Source organism: Chaetodon trifascialis, chromosome 21 (assembly GCF_039877785.1).
Source record: "Chaetodon trifascialis isolate fChaTrf1 chromosome 21, fChaTrf1.hap1, whole genome shotgun sequence".
NCBI classification, from domain to species: domain Eukaryota; kingdom Metazoa; phylum Chordata; class Actinopteri; order Chaetodontiformes; family Chaetodontidae; genus Chaetodon; species Chaetodon trifascialis.
The window spans coordinates 20094649-20109774 of record NC_092076.1 but is presented as its reverse complement, the minus strand read 5'-3'; the positions used below and the strand labels follow the sequence as shown (position 1 = coordinate 20109774).

The following is a 15126-nucleotide window of genomic DNA, read 5'->3' as shown; positions in this document are numbered from 1 at the left end:
CTGTAGGATTCTGATGACTCGAACACCTATGTGTTAGTTTTGCTATTTTCCATTTTAATGCCACATACCCACAAACAGCCAGCAGACACTCCTCTATGGCGTCCCTTTGGGCTTTGGTGAGGCAGCAGCCTTTGGAAAGGCGGTAAACCGTGTGCAGCAGGGAATCAATTAGTGAGGCGAAGGGCTCCGTTCCCGCAAACAGTGGAGCACATTTAGTCAGGAGAGGCAACACGGCTGTGCACAAATACCTGTTGAGGGCGAGTGCCATGTCTGTGGCACTGAGAGCAACCTGACACAAATACAGAGATAGAAGAAGAGGGGAAAGACAGGGAAAAGCCATATTTGAGTGTGTGATCAGGTTTGGTTTGAGAAAAACGTGCACTCAAAGGACAAGGTGTGTTTGCAGCTGAGAAGAGCTGCATGATTGTACAATAGGTCTACACACATTTGCTGACAATGCCTTCAGAAGGCTGGATGCCAGAAAATGTTGTGTGCTGAATTCCAGTAGCAATTGTTCAAGTTATTTAGCTGTTCATATTGCAGATTGGACAGGATATTTATCCAGCAGCCACATAGGAACATTCATATGAAATGGTGCTTCTGGTCACCCAGTTAAAGAAAGTCCTTTTAGTTCTGGTCTGGTCTTCACCATCTCTTGGCTCTTTAGGAGCTAAATGCTCTTCTGTGTTTACTAGCTAGTTTCTAACTGTCTCTGTCTGCTGTAGGTAGTGCACAGTGGGTTCATCAGGATTTTTCACTAGAAACAGCTGCCTGCAGCTGCTGGACACAAGGTGAGTGTGATGACACTGAACCAAAACAGGACAGCTGTGGGTGCAACACCTTTCACACTATACAGTCATTTTAATGATTGGTAACATAATATTAATTTGTGCAACTTTAAGAAAATATTGAAGAAGAACAAAGAAGCAGCGGTTTCACACACACACACACACACACACACACACACACACACACACACACACACACACACACACACACACACACACTCACAGTGTCCAGAGAGGCAGCAGCTCTCAGGTCTGGTAAGAAGCCGACCTCCAGCAGGTGTAACAAGAAATTCTGGTCTTCTATACCATAGACTCGGTCCAGGAACAGGACCATGGCTGCTTTATGGTCGGGACAGAAACCAGCTGACATGTCTGGCTCAACCACCAATCCATCTGGGCATACACAAGAATACACATAAACACACACATGCACAAACACATAAGAAACTAGATTAAAATCTAGGAGAAGAAGAACCATCAAGCAATCACTGCCTTCTATTCTTGTTTGCACATTTCATCTTTGATGTCACACTGGACGTGGATCAAATCAGGATTACTATCTTATGCATGTCAGGTGTGGTGGGTGCTGGAGGGGTTGCTTACCTTTAGCCAGGTTGGGCATAGAGAATGGAATGCTGATGACTCCCACCAGGTCTTCAATAGGAATTAGAGACCTCAGAATGGCCCTGATACGGATTGCTTCACCTTTACCAGCATGGATCAGCTGATATAAAAATGGGTTTTGTTAGTGTGAGTATCTCTCTGAATGTGTGTGTGTGTATGTGCATGTATGTAGTGTGTTGTCACTCACATGCATCTCTGGAGCACAGCGGCCCAGCAGGTCAATGAGAGCAGCATAGAAGGTCATGATGGCATTTCCCATGTGGATAGTATCATCTTCCTCTTCCTCCAGCATGTCACTGCTACACACACACACACACACACACACACACACACACACACACACACAACATGTCACTTATGTCACTTTCCCTAAAACCTCATTATCTAATAACATAACAGCAAATTAATGAGACATGACGATGATGGTTTACAGTGTCTTGCTGCTCTCAGACATAGGAGAGGGACCGTCTCTGGAGAGATCCTGAGAGATCTTAATGGCTTCCTCCATCGCTGCCAGCAGCCCATCACCACCTTCACCCCGAAGTGCAGGGCCAAAACATTCTGGTCGGCGAATCAGAAGCCTCACCACAACGTTGGCATTCTCCTCCACACTTTCACCTGGCCACAGAGGAGTAGAGGTGTGAAAGACAGATTACATTGCTGGTTGAAAATAACATACACGATAGTATAGTTGACCATGACAAAGGGAATTTGTGAATTGAAATATTGTTTCAATTTTCACCATTGCAGAAGACAGCAAAGCGCAGGAAGTCGAGGTATCGTTCACCCTCCACAGGGTTCCAGCCAATGTCAGGGTATCCTTTACACACCAGCATCACACAGCTCTGCAACCCACAGCCAGCCAGGTACTGCACCACCTGCAGAGGCCACATAAGATTGCCGACATAATTTAATGAAAGAAATGTCTAAAAATCTCTGCTCAACAGAATGTGTGATGGGTTTTCTGTGGAAAAAGTCTGATTATTACAAAAATGTAGAGCAATCTTTTATTGTAGGTGCTGATTTTACTGCAGTGTGGGAAAATAGGGGTATTAACTATTTAAAAGATGTTTTTAATGGCCATGGATTATTTTCTTTTTCTGATATCAAGGATACAATCAAACCTTGCACCCACTCCCCCAGTTAACAACTAATTTTTTTCCAGACTGACAGCAGCAAGGGGGTGCGCCTCATTTTCTTAACGTTAGATCTTGGACCTTCTCCTTTTTAGATGTCATATAGCTCTCAACAGCCTGGATTAATGGAGCCAGTGACAACACATTCACACTCACTACCTCTGAATCCTGGAAAAACATTCTGCAAGGGCAATATATTGCCTCTGTCTTTCTCATTCCAGTGTCCTTAGACGTTTAGTTCGCTCTGTTTTATCTGTGTGTGTGTGTGTGTGTGTGTGTGTGTGTGTGTGTGTGTGTGTGTGTGTGTGTGTGTGTGTGTGTGTTCGATGTGTGTGCGTGTGGGTGTGTGTGTGTAGGAATGCGTAGGTTCACATTTTTGGGGGGTTTTTCATTCTTGCCAATACCACCACTTGGTGTTCTCATGGATCCCATGATGCATTGTTCTTGTGTTGATGTTGATTCTGTGATTCTGTAATCTTGTGTTTCAGAAAGTCAGCATATCTTTGTTTAGTATGGTTTGTTACACATTTGAGTGCAAAAAAAACCCCAACTAAATCTTGGCTACTCATAGTTTTTCAAATGTAATGACGTGCTTCTCTTGTCTGGTCTTCTCTCATATCGGCACTGATTTGTGTCCAAGTAATATCAAATAAATATCTATACAGCGGATTGATTTATTATGAAAGTAAGTTCACTGGTGTGTAATTCCCTCATCTTTATTAGTTACACCTTGAGGTGCAACACTACACAGAGATGTGTTTCTAACATGTAGTCCACCTACACTGATATCATTTGTTTACACTGACTATTAGACACAACTCAGTTTATCACAAGTCAGCAGCAGAACAAACAGCAGCCTCCAAAGTGACCATAAAATTGAATCATCTCTCTAAAGAGTCTAACCTTCATTAATGTAGAAGTTACTATTCTATTAAGACTGCATTTGTTTTACCCTTGACTTTTTATCTGTGTGTGGTGAGGACTGGTGTGATGAATACAGGAGTGATTTCAGAGCATTAGTGCTCTGAAATCACTCCTGCATGTCTCATCCAATGAAGCAACCCCGGAACTACAGACAAATTGTGACGTACCTTTGTGTGTGTGTGTGTGTGTGTGTGTGTGTGTGTGTGTCTGTGTGTATGATGCTGGAGGAAGAGCAAGGTGATATGATTAGATTAGGGTTAGGCTAAGCTTGCAGGAAATGAATGTAAGTCTGTGTAATGTTCCCACGAATAATGGAAAAAAGGTCTGTCAGTGTGTGTGTGTGTGTGTGTGTGTGTGTGTGTTCTGTTTTTCAATCTCACCTTCTCCAGGTCTGGCTCTCTTAAAGCCAGGGCCAATTCATTATTATCCATGACTGATGCTGCAGCCACATCCAGAGGAGTAGAGCCTCGCATGGAAGGAGATGCTGAGGACAGAGGAGAGGAGAGGAGAGGAGAGGAGAGGAGAGGAGAGGAGAGGAGAGGAGAGGAGAGGAGAGGAGAGGAGAAATCCAATTAATATAGATACAAGTAAGAGGATAAGAAGTCTATTTTTAATGAAACAGAGGTGTATCTGTTCCTGGAACAGCACTGTTGGGATAAAGCACTATTCAAACAGACAGTGTTGTCTGTGAGCAATAAGGGATGAAGTTGTAAAAACAAATCGAGTTTCACAAAGTACCCGAAATCTCATTAGAAATCAGCACACATCTCCCCGACACACATGAACACACAACAAGAAAACAGCACAGTATTTAAAGAGGAACACAGGTGAGCAGGAAGGAGTGAGCAGAGGATCTTGATTCTCAGACATAATGATTTGAGTAATGAACACTAAGAAAAAGATCTCATCAATTTGGAAAAATAATATTCACTCAGTGACAGTAATCCCCCCCCCCCCCCCCCCCCCCCACACACACACACACACACACACACACAGTCACACTCACCGAGGCCGACACTGCTGTTCTCCAGCAGGTAGCTGAGATGGTCAAACATGGCTTTCTGATTCTGACGGCTGATTCGACAGAAGTAACAGAGAAATCGACAACAGTTGGCCACCATTTTAGGAAAGGTGATTTCCTACAAAAACACAGACATCATGTACTGGGTTGGTACACACAAATCATGCAGCGACTGTCTTCTCATTATAATGATCTCTTCCTCTTCTTCATTGTCACCACTAATTCAAATATTTTTGTGCTCTTTCAGGTAAAAATGTGCATATATATGTAGTTTCAAAACAGTTCATACTAAATAATAACAAAAGATAAACCGCATATGCACAAAATGTTTCTGTCAACACTCTGATCCAGCTTCAGTTCTTAAGCCTATTTTCTAGTTATTCAGCTTATGTGTACGTCATACCTTGGAGTCTCCTCCACTGAGCACATTCACCATGACCTCCATGACCGTCTCATGCATCCCCAGAGCCCTCATCAGGTTAGGATGTTGGTAGAACACCTTGTTGTTCATGATATCACTGAAGAAGAAGAGGGACGAACTTCCATCATTTATCTTCAGAATCGTGTTGTAGGTCTGCTTTGCTTCAAATTGAAATTAGACTAGACTGCAGTTTACAGGCTCATAGAAAGTAGAAGTAGAAAAATACATGCAGCGTGCAGTTCACACAGAAAGTTTTGACTTTACATTTTGTTATGTTTCAGACTCGTCTTAAAAGGGATTCAGTTTATTCAAATTTTTTCCCCGTCAATCTACACGCAATACTCCACAATGACAAAGCAAAGAGTGGCTTTTGGAGCATTTATTTACTAAAAATAACATACCATTTCCCTAAGTATTCAGAACCTTTGTTATGACACACACAATTGAGCTCTGGTGCATCCTACTTCTATCAATGGTCCTTTAGATGCTTCTATAACTTGAGGGTCTGAAAGCTTTTTGTATGCACTGTCTATCATATATTTATTAAGATATGTATGACCATATTAGACATTCACTTCATTCACAGGTTGGTCAGTACAGACACTTGTCCAGTTGCCCAGTACCCTAATAAAAGGAAAGTCACTGTCAAGAAGACAGAGAAGAGAGAAGGACAAAGGAAATCAGAATTGGCTTTCATGAGTCTGACAGATGAGTGTGTTCTCACCCCAGCCCTCTGATCATCAGTTTCTCTTCTTCTCTGCCCATACGGACACTCAGGAGAGATCTGATCTGACCCAGAGCAGCCAACAGATTGATAGTGTCTTCGATCGATACCGAGTTTATAGTGTAGGTCTTAGGAAGAGCCCGCACCTGCACAGATAAGAGACAGGTTCATATCTTTTCAAACTTATTGCTAAAGTCCACACATTTTCTTTACTGTCAGAGACTTTATTTTACTGAGAAGCTGATAACAGACTGAGCAGTCTGTTATCAGTTACCATATGTTAGAGAATAGGATAATCCTTTATTAATCCCACAGTGGAAAGTTTCAGTGTTACAGCAGCAAATTGGATAGTGTAATATTACCGCAGAGTCAAACAAGAAGATCTGAGTCTCCTCAGCAGATACTGTCTGCTCTGGTCTTTCTAGTAAGGTGCACTGAGAAGCTCAACAGTGAGCGAGAGTTGCTGTAACAGGCTGCCACTCATGTGGCGCCATGCTGGAAACTTGAGTTGTAAGAAAGAGATCATGTAAAAAAGAGAATTCAGTAATCATTTGCATCTATTGTTCTTTTAAATCCTTGTTCCTCATGTTAGCATTACAGATAAGTGTTAAGGATGTTTCTTTAATAATGTACTAATTTACAGAAATATTGAGGATTCTGTGCAAAATGTTTTTAATCAAATAACTTGGTTGTTGGTTGTTATGTTCAAACCTCAGCTTTTAGGAAATTAAGCTCTTATGAACATTCTTTGTTATGAGAATGTGTATGAGCCAGAGAGGAAGTAAAGTACAGCAATGGCAGACACACACCTAAGAAGTGTGTGTAGAGACACTGTGGACACTGCAGTTATGTGATAAGCACCTTAACACTATGGCCACTGAGGTGCCCCATGCCCATCATGTCATATTCTATTGGAACAGAGTAAACAGGCCCTCTATCAAAAGGAAACACACTCTCTCTCTCTCTCTCCCTCTTACACACACACACACACACACACACACACACACACACACACAAGCCAACCTGTCCTCCAATGCCATCATACTGGCGATGCAGCAGGACAAACATGGCTCTGACCAGCTCTGGATCGTCAATAACTGACTCCTGAGCCCAGCGGACCATCGTATCTGAAATCAGCTGCTGCAATGTATCTGCAGAGACAGGAACAGGAGAAGGAGAGAGGGAGACAGAGAGAGTCAGGGGGTGTTGGGGGATTGTGGTCCAATTATCAGAAAATGTTATTTCTCATACAAATAGTTTTGTACATTTTTCACTTCTGCTGATAGTTCTTGACTTTACAATAAAGAATGCTTAGAATCCAAGCCATAGTAGATAAAGGAGGTGCATTTTCCCCTTTTATACGGTCTGTTCACGGTGGGAATGCTGTTATTTCACCTTGCTGCTCTGTATAAACTGTAAAACACAGAATGGGGGAATTGTTTTTCCACAGATAAGGCGGCAGTGGAGGTAGTACCAGGGCCAAATCTACATCTGTGTAATTTGGGGGAGCTGGAACCAATAGATGCTGACACTGTTGTGTTACAGGTAGGTCTTCAAGCTATTTATAAGACAATAGAAGCCTTACCTCACAGATGTTCCATATTCTTTCACTTAACTTGCTCAGCATGAAGCCTCTCAAAATTCCATTAGCAGTGGGGATGTTGTTGAACAACAAAACCATTACAGTGCTGCTAGCTGGAGTGTGTAATGTTTATCGCCTCTCAAACTGTCGGATGGAGTGTACAACTCAACAGGAATATAATCAAAAGATTAAAATGTAAAATTTGTCCTGTAGGTACAACTAGAGGAAAGGTCACAGTGTTCTTCAAATGAAAAAGATTCATCCATATATATATATATATATATGGATGATATATATATATATATATATATATATATATATATATATATATATATTCGTTATCATATAGATGAAAACGAATTGTCAAATGTTTAAATGTACTCCACATCTGTCTGTGTATCAGCTGGTGCAGAGGACTCACTGGGTTTTCTTTCTTTTTTCTCCTTTGGCAGGTTGGCCATCTTCTTCTTCAGGTAAGCCACTTTCTCCACCAATGACATGAGTCGACCTCGGATGGTGAAATCACTGTCACCGCCTATGCCTCTCTCCTCATCCAACTCTATACCTGGCAGAATGGGGAAATCAGTACACGGTGCCAGCAGACGCAGATGACAGATGGGTGGGGGTGTGGATTAAGTCTGGGTGGGCCTGATCACCACTTAACCAAAACTGATAAGGTCCATGTTATAGTGATGGGAATTCCGTGAGAACCGGCTCTCTTAAAAGAGCCGGCTCCCAAGTGGCTCCTCAGATTTTTCGTTGATTAAAATCATTTCTTACCAAAATAATGTAAAATTATGTGTAAAATTAATTACTAATGTACAAAACATACTTTATATCAAATTTTACTGCATTTCCTGCGTCAACTCTTTTTCTCACCTTTCCAGCGTTTCGTCTGTCGCGGCTCTGTGTGTGTGTGTGTGTGTGTGCGTGTGTGTGTGTGTGTGTACATGCGCCTACACACTGAAGCCACCATACATCAAGTAGTTGACCAATCATGTGCGGCTTAAACGGAAAAAAAATCGAGAAAAAAACAAAAAAATGTCCAAAGTGGCACCCGCTCTGGCTCCGATCGTTCTTCAAAGAGTGGCTCTCAGAGCCGTTTCATTCACGACAGACACATCACTACTGTGTTAAGATAGAAAGTGTTCAGACATGTTAATCAGCACCTACCTAACAGGGGGTTTAGGGATTAATCCCCGATTATTATTATTGTTATTATTATTTTAAACTGGGCTGTTAAATATGCAATTTAAATGGAGTTTGAAGGAAGGAAGAGCAATCGTCTTGTCTGACACGGACAAAGTGGATGGCTGGACTGGAGGAAACACATGTGAACGCAGTTTATGCATCTTTACTATTAATGAATATCTATGTTTCAAACTCCAAAAAGAGTTCATGGCATGCACCTCTTTGCCTTCAAAAAGGCCTGTGGCACCTGGACATGATTCATAACACGATGCTTTCGATAACCTGACAGCACATCTGTGAGGACACTGGGAGCGCAAATTCAAACGACTTGTGTGGAAGCTGTAGGCAGGGTGCTTACAGAGATCCGTATCTCACTCAAAAAAGCACTGACGGTCTTATTTCACACTTTGTATGCGTGTGGCAGCACCGGAGACAAAAAAGTTTTTCATAATATGGGACATTTAACTGTGAAAATCGTATTATTTATTTATTTATTTTTCTGATTGGGCGGGCAAGCTGTCAATCAGGGCAGGCGTAGGCCCGTCCATGCCCGCCTGTAGGTCTGCCCCTGCACGGTGCATACTCTATGTTTGATATTGTAGTTCATTTCAAAGCAGATTGGTACATTACCACAGTGTCTCATCAGGTCTTCATGGAAGTCCAGCAGCTGTTCTCGAATGTATTCAGGACAGGGACACTCCTGCTTCTCATCCTTAAAGTTCAGCAGCATGTTGATCTGTAGAAACACAAGCGGGTGTGACTCTGACACAAGTCCTGTTCACTGCATACTTGTACTGCGACCACTTCTACAGCTACTGCACAGAAATCCAGCACACATTTGGTCAAGTTTTTGGAATGGGATGATAGGAACATGTTTCGACCAGTGTACTGGGAAGAGGCTATTTGACTTGGGGTCTACATTGCAGCAAGAGCCAAAGTAGCACAGAATGGAAAACTATGTCTGTCACAACAGTTTCAAAAACTGCAAGAGTGAGTCTGTTCAATGTAAAATGTGAGAAAAAGGGAACAAACTGGTGTCCAGTGTTAAAAGGCCTCCGCTGGATCAGTATTCAAGCTAAAACAGAATATGTACCTCATCTTAATTCAAAGTAGCTACACAATTTCATCTTTTGTTGTCTGTTAAGCTCTATTGTATGCTGTTCTTCTCTGCTTTCTCTCTACTTCATGTGCCACTGTACTCTTCTGTTTTACCAACTTCTGTAGAGACTAGACTTCAACTAATTTCATATACTCAAACACACTTCATGTTTTTTTTCTAAAGTGCATTGTTATTCTACAATCTGCTCTTCTCTTTGTAGTACAGCCTATTCTTCCGTACTGCTCTGTCCTCCAGTCTAGCCTCTCTCTTCCTCACCTCAGCGGTGCTCCTACCTGCTCCTGTGGAGGAGATCTGAACTCTTTGGTCTTCTTTGCAGTGAGGGCTGCAGACATGTTGAGCGCCAGCATCACCTCATTGTAGCGGAACCGCTGGTTGTCTTGGAGACAGGCGACAAAGTCATCAGAGAAGGCGACCACCGCCTCAATACGATGACGCACCTGGCAGTCACACAGGTACTGCAGCACATGGCACATCTACACACACAAACACGCAACATATAAAGCCACACATAGTGTTGAGTTAACTATATATTATGATGAAAAACTGATGTAATAACTTTGTAGGACACTGTACATCTCTCTGTCATCAAGCTTAGGGGTCATTGTCATTGCAGAGTTTACCATATTTCAATCAAAATTATGAATCTGTCACTAATGTTTATTGTGTCTGTGGTCTTGCCATTAGTTACTGTTAACTGCTTTTTTTTTAATTAAAGGTATCATCTGTTTTTTTTCTGATGTTGGGTTTGTTTTCTCATTAATGAGTTTACTGAAAAGCTTCTGTGTATGAGAAACATAAAGTCATGTTCCTCTGGTGTTTTGGTGCTACATGAGTGGACTGCATGAACAAACAGGGTGAAGTTCTGCTGCATCTGTACATTGAGGGCTTGTCTGGCACAATTTGTGGCTATGAGATTCCTCTGTTGCCAACTGTGCAAGTTCATCACAGTGCTCACGATTTTATTTGTGCCTAATCTTAACACCCATACCACTCAGGGCGTTTGAAGATAACCAGAATGCCATTTTCTATCGAGTTTTATGAAACTATAAAAAGAGCGCTGTCGTCCTTAAATAAAAAAGTAGGGTTAAAAAAAAAAGTTGAATTACACTGAATTCTATAAATATTCCAGATTGAATAACATAAAAACAAATTGCAATGTGACATAATGACTCAATGTTACATTGAATGTTATTCTTTCTAAAAACTATCCATAAATAGACTAATGATCTGACATAGAAAAACAAAAGAGGGTTTACTGAGTGTCACCTGGAGTTTTACAGGCTCTGGTAGCTTCATCTGTAAGAGTCCTTTAGGCATGTTCCTCCCTCCATCCTCTCCTCTTCCGTCAGTCTCCAACTCCTTCACTGCCTCCAGCTCCTTGTGCATGTCCTCCTGCCCTTCTAGCCTTTCAGAGAACACAGACGGTTCAATCAGTCTGAGGATGTTTTTCAGATCTCCATTTTGGAAAACTCCCATTATTAACATGGTGTAGAACAGCTTGATGAGGGGGACGAAGAGAAACTCAGTGCTGCCTCCTATTGGATCCCGTACATGCATGCTTCCCTCTCGCACTGCCTCTGTTAGCATCTCGATGGTTTTAATTTTCAGTATATCTAAGGGGAATTCAGGGCTGTATTGGAAACAGTCTCCTGATCCTGATCCGTTGATGCCGTTATTGCGATACAATGGTCCACTTCCACAGACAAAACTTGGTGATGAGAAGTGCATTCTGGGTCTCAGGGAAGTGCTAAGGCCAATGCCTGGCAGGCCGTGTTTCTTCTTCTCATCTGGAAACAGGGTAATGCTCTTGGTTTCATCTGTCATGGGAACAATATACTCATTGTTCATCATCAGGCGAGCCGTGGCGTAGCTGCTCAGGTGGATGTCAATGAGGAGATCATAGTAGCCTGCACGAAGCAAACCTGTGGGTGAGAATAAGACATTCATGTTCTTAATTAGTGATTATTTAGTAATCTTAAGAATTAATAAACAGACTACATCCATTACCTGGTCTTATGAATGCTATGAATTTGTTCTTTACATAGGTATGTCAAGCCACTTCCTAAGACTAGCACTTATTGTTCAAGGTGAGCCAATGTGTTTGAAGTCACACCCTATATGCTACCTAGACAAAGGTTACCTGAGTTACCCTGGTAACTCAAAGTAGAATGGGTGAGAAGTCTCACTATGGGATATGATTCCCTGTGCCATTATGCTAATCCTGATTGGCTGATTGGGTGATCATGACATCTGCATCAGATAGATCCTGAACTGGACAAAGCATGTGCAACCACTGTTCTTCAGGAGAAACAAAAGGCGGTGAAGAAAATGTCATAAGATCAATGGAATCTTGATCCAAGATGGTACCACGGACGGCTGCCTCGGTGTGTTGGTGCGCGTTGTTTTGTTTTGTGTTTTAATTCTGTTTCTTGCAACAGTACCTCTTTCACTAGAGAAGAACTCACGAACATCAGGGTAACAACACCGGAGGATTTATTTTACTAATTTTCTGGTCCCTACACTGGAAATTTTGGACATCCTGGTCAAAGGTGCGCTCACCCTTGCTCACGCAGTGAAACGCTGGAGGAGAGGAAAACGGGTTGGTGCACTCGTGCGTCTTCGCCAGCGCAGACTACGCACATTGTTACCGGGAATATTACTCTCTAACGTACGTTCACTGTCCAACAAACTGGAGGAATTGCAACTGCTGTTGGGTAAAAACGGGGACTTTTCTTCATCTGTAGTTTTGTGCTTCATGGGGACGTGGCTGTGTGGATTAATACCGGACTCTGCGCTGCAGCTGGCTGGCTTCCAACTGTACTGCACAGACAGAGACATGGAACTTTCCAGCAAAACTAAAGGTGGAGGAATCTGTTTCTACATCAACAGTGGTTGGTGCAATGACATGACAGTGATTCAGCAGCACTGTTCTCCTGACCTGGAATCTTTTATCATTAACTGTAAGCCTTTTTATTCACCCAGTTTGCTTCATTCATTCTGGTTGGCGTTTACATCCCACCGAAGGCCAACGTGCAGGACGTACAGCACATGTTCACTGACCAGATACTGCGTGTGGAGCGGACCAACCCGGACTCTTTACTTATTGTCCTTGGTGACTTTAACAAAGGTAACCTCACTCACGAACTCCCTAAATACAGACAGTTTATTAAATGCCCGACCAGAGAGGAGAATATTCTGGATCACTGTTACACCAGTCAGGGATGCTTATCACGCCCTCCCCCGTGCTGCACTGGGCCACTCTGACCATGTCATGGTTCACCTGATTCCTGCGTACAGGCAGAAACTAAAGCTCTGCAAACCTGTAGTGAGGACATCAAGGAAGTGGACCAGTGAGGCTGTGGAGGATCTCCAGGTGTGTTTGGACTCTACTGACTGGGATGTGTTCAGGACTGATACCAACAGTCTGGATGAGTACACGGAGGCTGTGACGTCCTACATCAGCTTCTGTGAGGACTGCTGTGTTCCATTACGCACCAGGGTGAGTTACAACAATGACAAACCCTGGTTCACAGCCAAACTCAGACAGCTAAGGTTGGCAAAGGAAGAGGCCTTCAGGAGTGGGGACAAACACAGATTCAAAGAGGTGAAGTACACGTTTAGTAAGGCGGGGAAAGAGGCTAAATGACTGTACTCTGAGAAGCTCCAACACCAGTTCTCAGCTAACGACTCTGTGTCTGTCTGGAAAGGGCTCAGGCAGATCACCAACTACAAGCCTAAAGCCCCCCAGTCCATCAACGATCGCCTAGCCAACGACCTGAACGAGTTCTACTGCCGCTTTGAAAGACAAAGGGACAGTCCAGCAACCATCCCCCACGTCACCTCCCAACAGCTCCAGCTCCAGTCACCTCCACCAATGGCAACCTTAAAGCCCCGCCCCCCCCCATCTCAGAGAAGGACGTCAACAAACTCTTCAGGAGACAGAACCCCCGGAAAGCTGTCTCCAGTGTTCACAGACATTTTTAACACCTCATTGGAGACATTTCACGTGCCAGCCTGCTTCAAGTCTTCATCCATCATCCCTGTTCCCAACAAGCCAAGGACCACAGGACTTAATGACTTCAGACCCGTCGCCCTGACCTCTGTGGTCATGAAGACCTTTGAGCGCCTTGTGCTCTCACACCTTAAAGACATTATCACCCTCTCCTGGACCCCCTGCAGTTTGCCTACAGAGCCAACAGGTCTGTAGACGACGCAGTCAACTTGGCCCTCCACTTCATCCTCCAGCACCTGGACTCTGCACGAACCTATGCCAGGATCATGTTTGTGGATTTCAGCTCTGCTTTTAACACCATCATCCCAACTCTGCGTCAGGAGAAGCTCTCCCAGCTGAGCGTGCCTGACTCCACCCACAGGTGTATTACAGACTTCCTGTCTGACAGGAAACAGTGCGTGAAGCTGGGGAAATACGTCTCCGACTCAAAGACCATAAGCACTGGATCCCCTCAGGGCTGCTTTCTTTCTCCTCTGCTCTTCTCCCTGTACACGAACAGCTGCACCTCCAGTCACCAGTCTGTCAAGCTCCTGAAGTTTGCAGATGACACCACCCTCATCGGACTCATCTCTTATGGACCAACTGCCTACAGGTGGGAGGTTGACCATCTGGTGACCTGGTGCAACCAGAACAACCTAGAGCTCAATGCTCTAAAGACAGTGGAGATGGTTGTGGACTACAGGAAGAACTCAGCCTCAGCTGTCCCCATCACCCTCTGTGACTCCACTATTGACACTGTGGAGTCTTTCCGCTTCCTGGGAACTATCATCTCCCAGGACCTCAAGTGGGAGCTGGACATCAGCTCCCTCATCAAGAAAGCACAGCAGAGGATGTACTTCCTACGGCAGCCGAAGAAATTCAGTCTGCCAAAGACAATGATGGTGCACTTCCATCCTCCACCATCCTCAGCTCCTCCATCACCATCTGGTACGCTGCTGCCACCGCCAAGGACAAGGGCAGACTGCAGCATGTCATTCAGTCTGCAGAGAAGGTGATCAACTGCAATCTCCCATCTCTTCAGGACCTTACACCTCCAGGACCCTGAGGCGTGCAGGAAAGATTGTGGCTGATCCCTCCCACCCCGGACACAAACTCTTCGAGACACTCCACTCTGGCAGGAGGCTGTGGTCCATCAGGACCAAAACCTCACACCTCAAGAACAGTTTTTTCCCATCTGCTGTCAGCCTTAGCAACAAGGCCCGGAACCTCCCCGACACTCCTCACACTCCACCTTACACTCCACATTACATTAACGTTCAGCTTGGGTTTCTTTCTGAATAAAACTGTGTTCCTGAAAAAACAGACTGTGCTTCTGGTTAAACCGATATATTATATTGTTGTATTTTTTACTTTTTAATAGTATTTTTTAGTAGATTTGTCATGCGCCAACTTCACCAACACAAATACCTCGTATGTGTAAAATCGTACTTGGCAATAAAGCTTTTTCTTATTTCTGATTTCTGAGAGCATGAGCCAACCACATTGGACACAAAGGCGGAGTTATGCTTCAGTGACATGCCCTAGAGAAAACTGAGTGCATGAATGTCACTGATTTTATCAGATGCCAAAGCCAAAATCAACAC

At 43.6% G+C, this 15126-nt stretch overlaps 2 protein-coding genes across 2 annotated transcripts in view; one reads left to right on the top strand and one right to left on the bottom strand.

Moving 5' to 3' along the window:
• The window catches only part of ryr2a (ryanodine receptor 2a (cardiac)), a 198882-nt gene that overhangs the window by 70062 nt on the left and 113694 nt on the right, over positions 1-15126 (bottom strand). The window contains exons 40-54 of the mRNA XM_070990859.1: positions 10798-11453; positions 9804-10004; positions 9042-9147; positions 7642-7785; positions 6662-6789; positions 5639-5784; positions 4897-5011; positions 4479-4611; positions 3853-3956; positions 2155-2290; positions 1844-2030; positions 1600-1711; positions 1392-1512; positions 1012-1181; positions 69-289 (exon numbers count right to left, since the gene is read on the bottom strand). Of these exons, the coding sequence (XP_070846960.1) occupies positions 69-289; positions 1012-1181; positions 1392-1512; positions 1600-1711; positions 1844-2030; positions 2155-2290; positions 3853-3956; positions 4479-4611; positions 4897-5011; positions 5639-5784; positions 6662-6789; positions 7642-7785; positions 9042-9147; positions 9804-10004; positions 10798-11453 (2680 nt within the window). The remainder of the gene's footprint in view (positions 1-68; positions 290-1011; positions 1182-1391; positions 1513-1599; positions 1712-1843; positions 2031-2154; positions 2291-3852; positions 3957-4478; positions 4612-4896; positions 5012-5638; positions 5785-6661; positions 6790-7641; positions 7786-9041; positions 9148-9803; positions 10005-10797; positions 11454-15126) is intronic.
• The window catches only part of adgra1a (adhesion G protein-coupled receptor A1a), a 339338-nt gene that overhangs the window by 214353 nt on the left and 109859 nt on the right, over positions 1-15126 (top strand). The window lies entirely within an intron of this gene.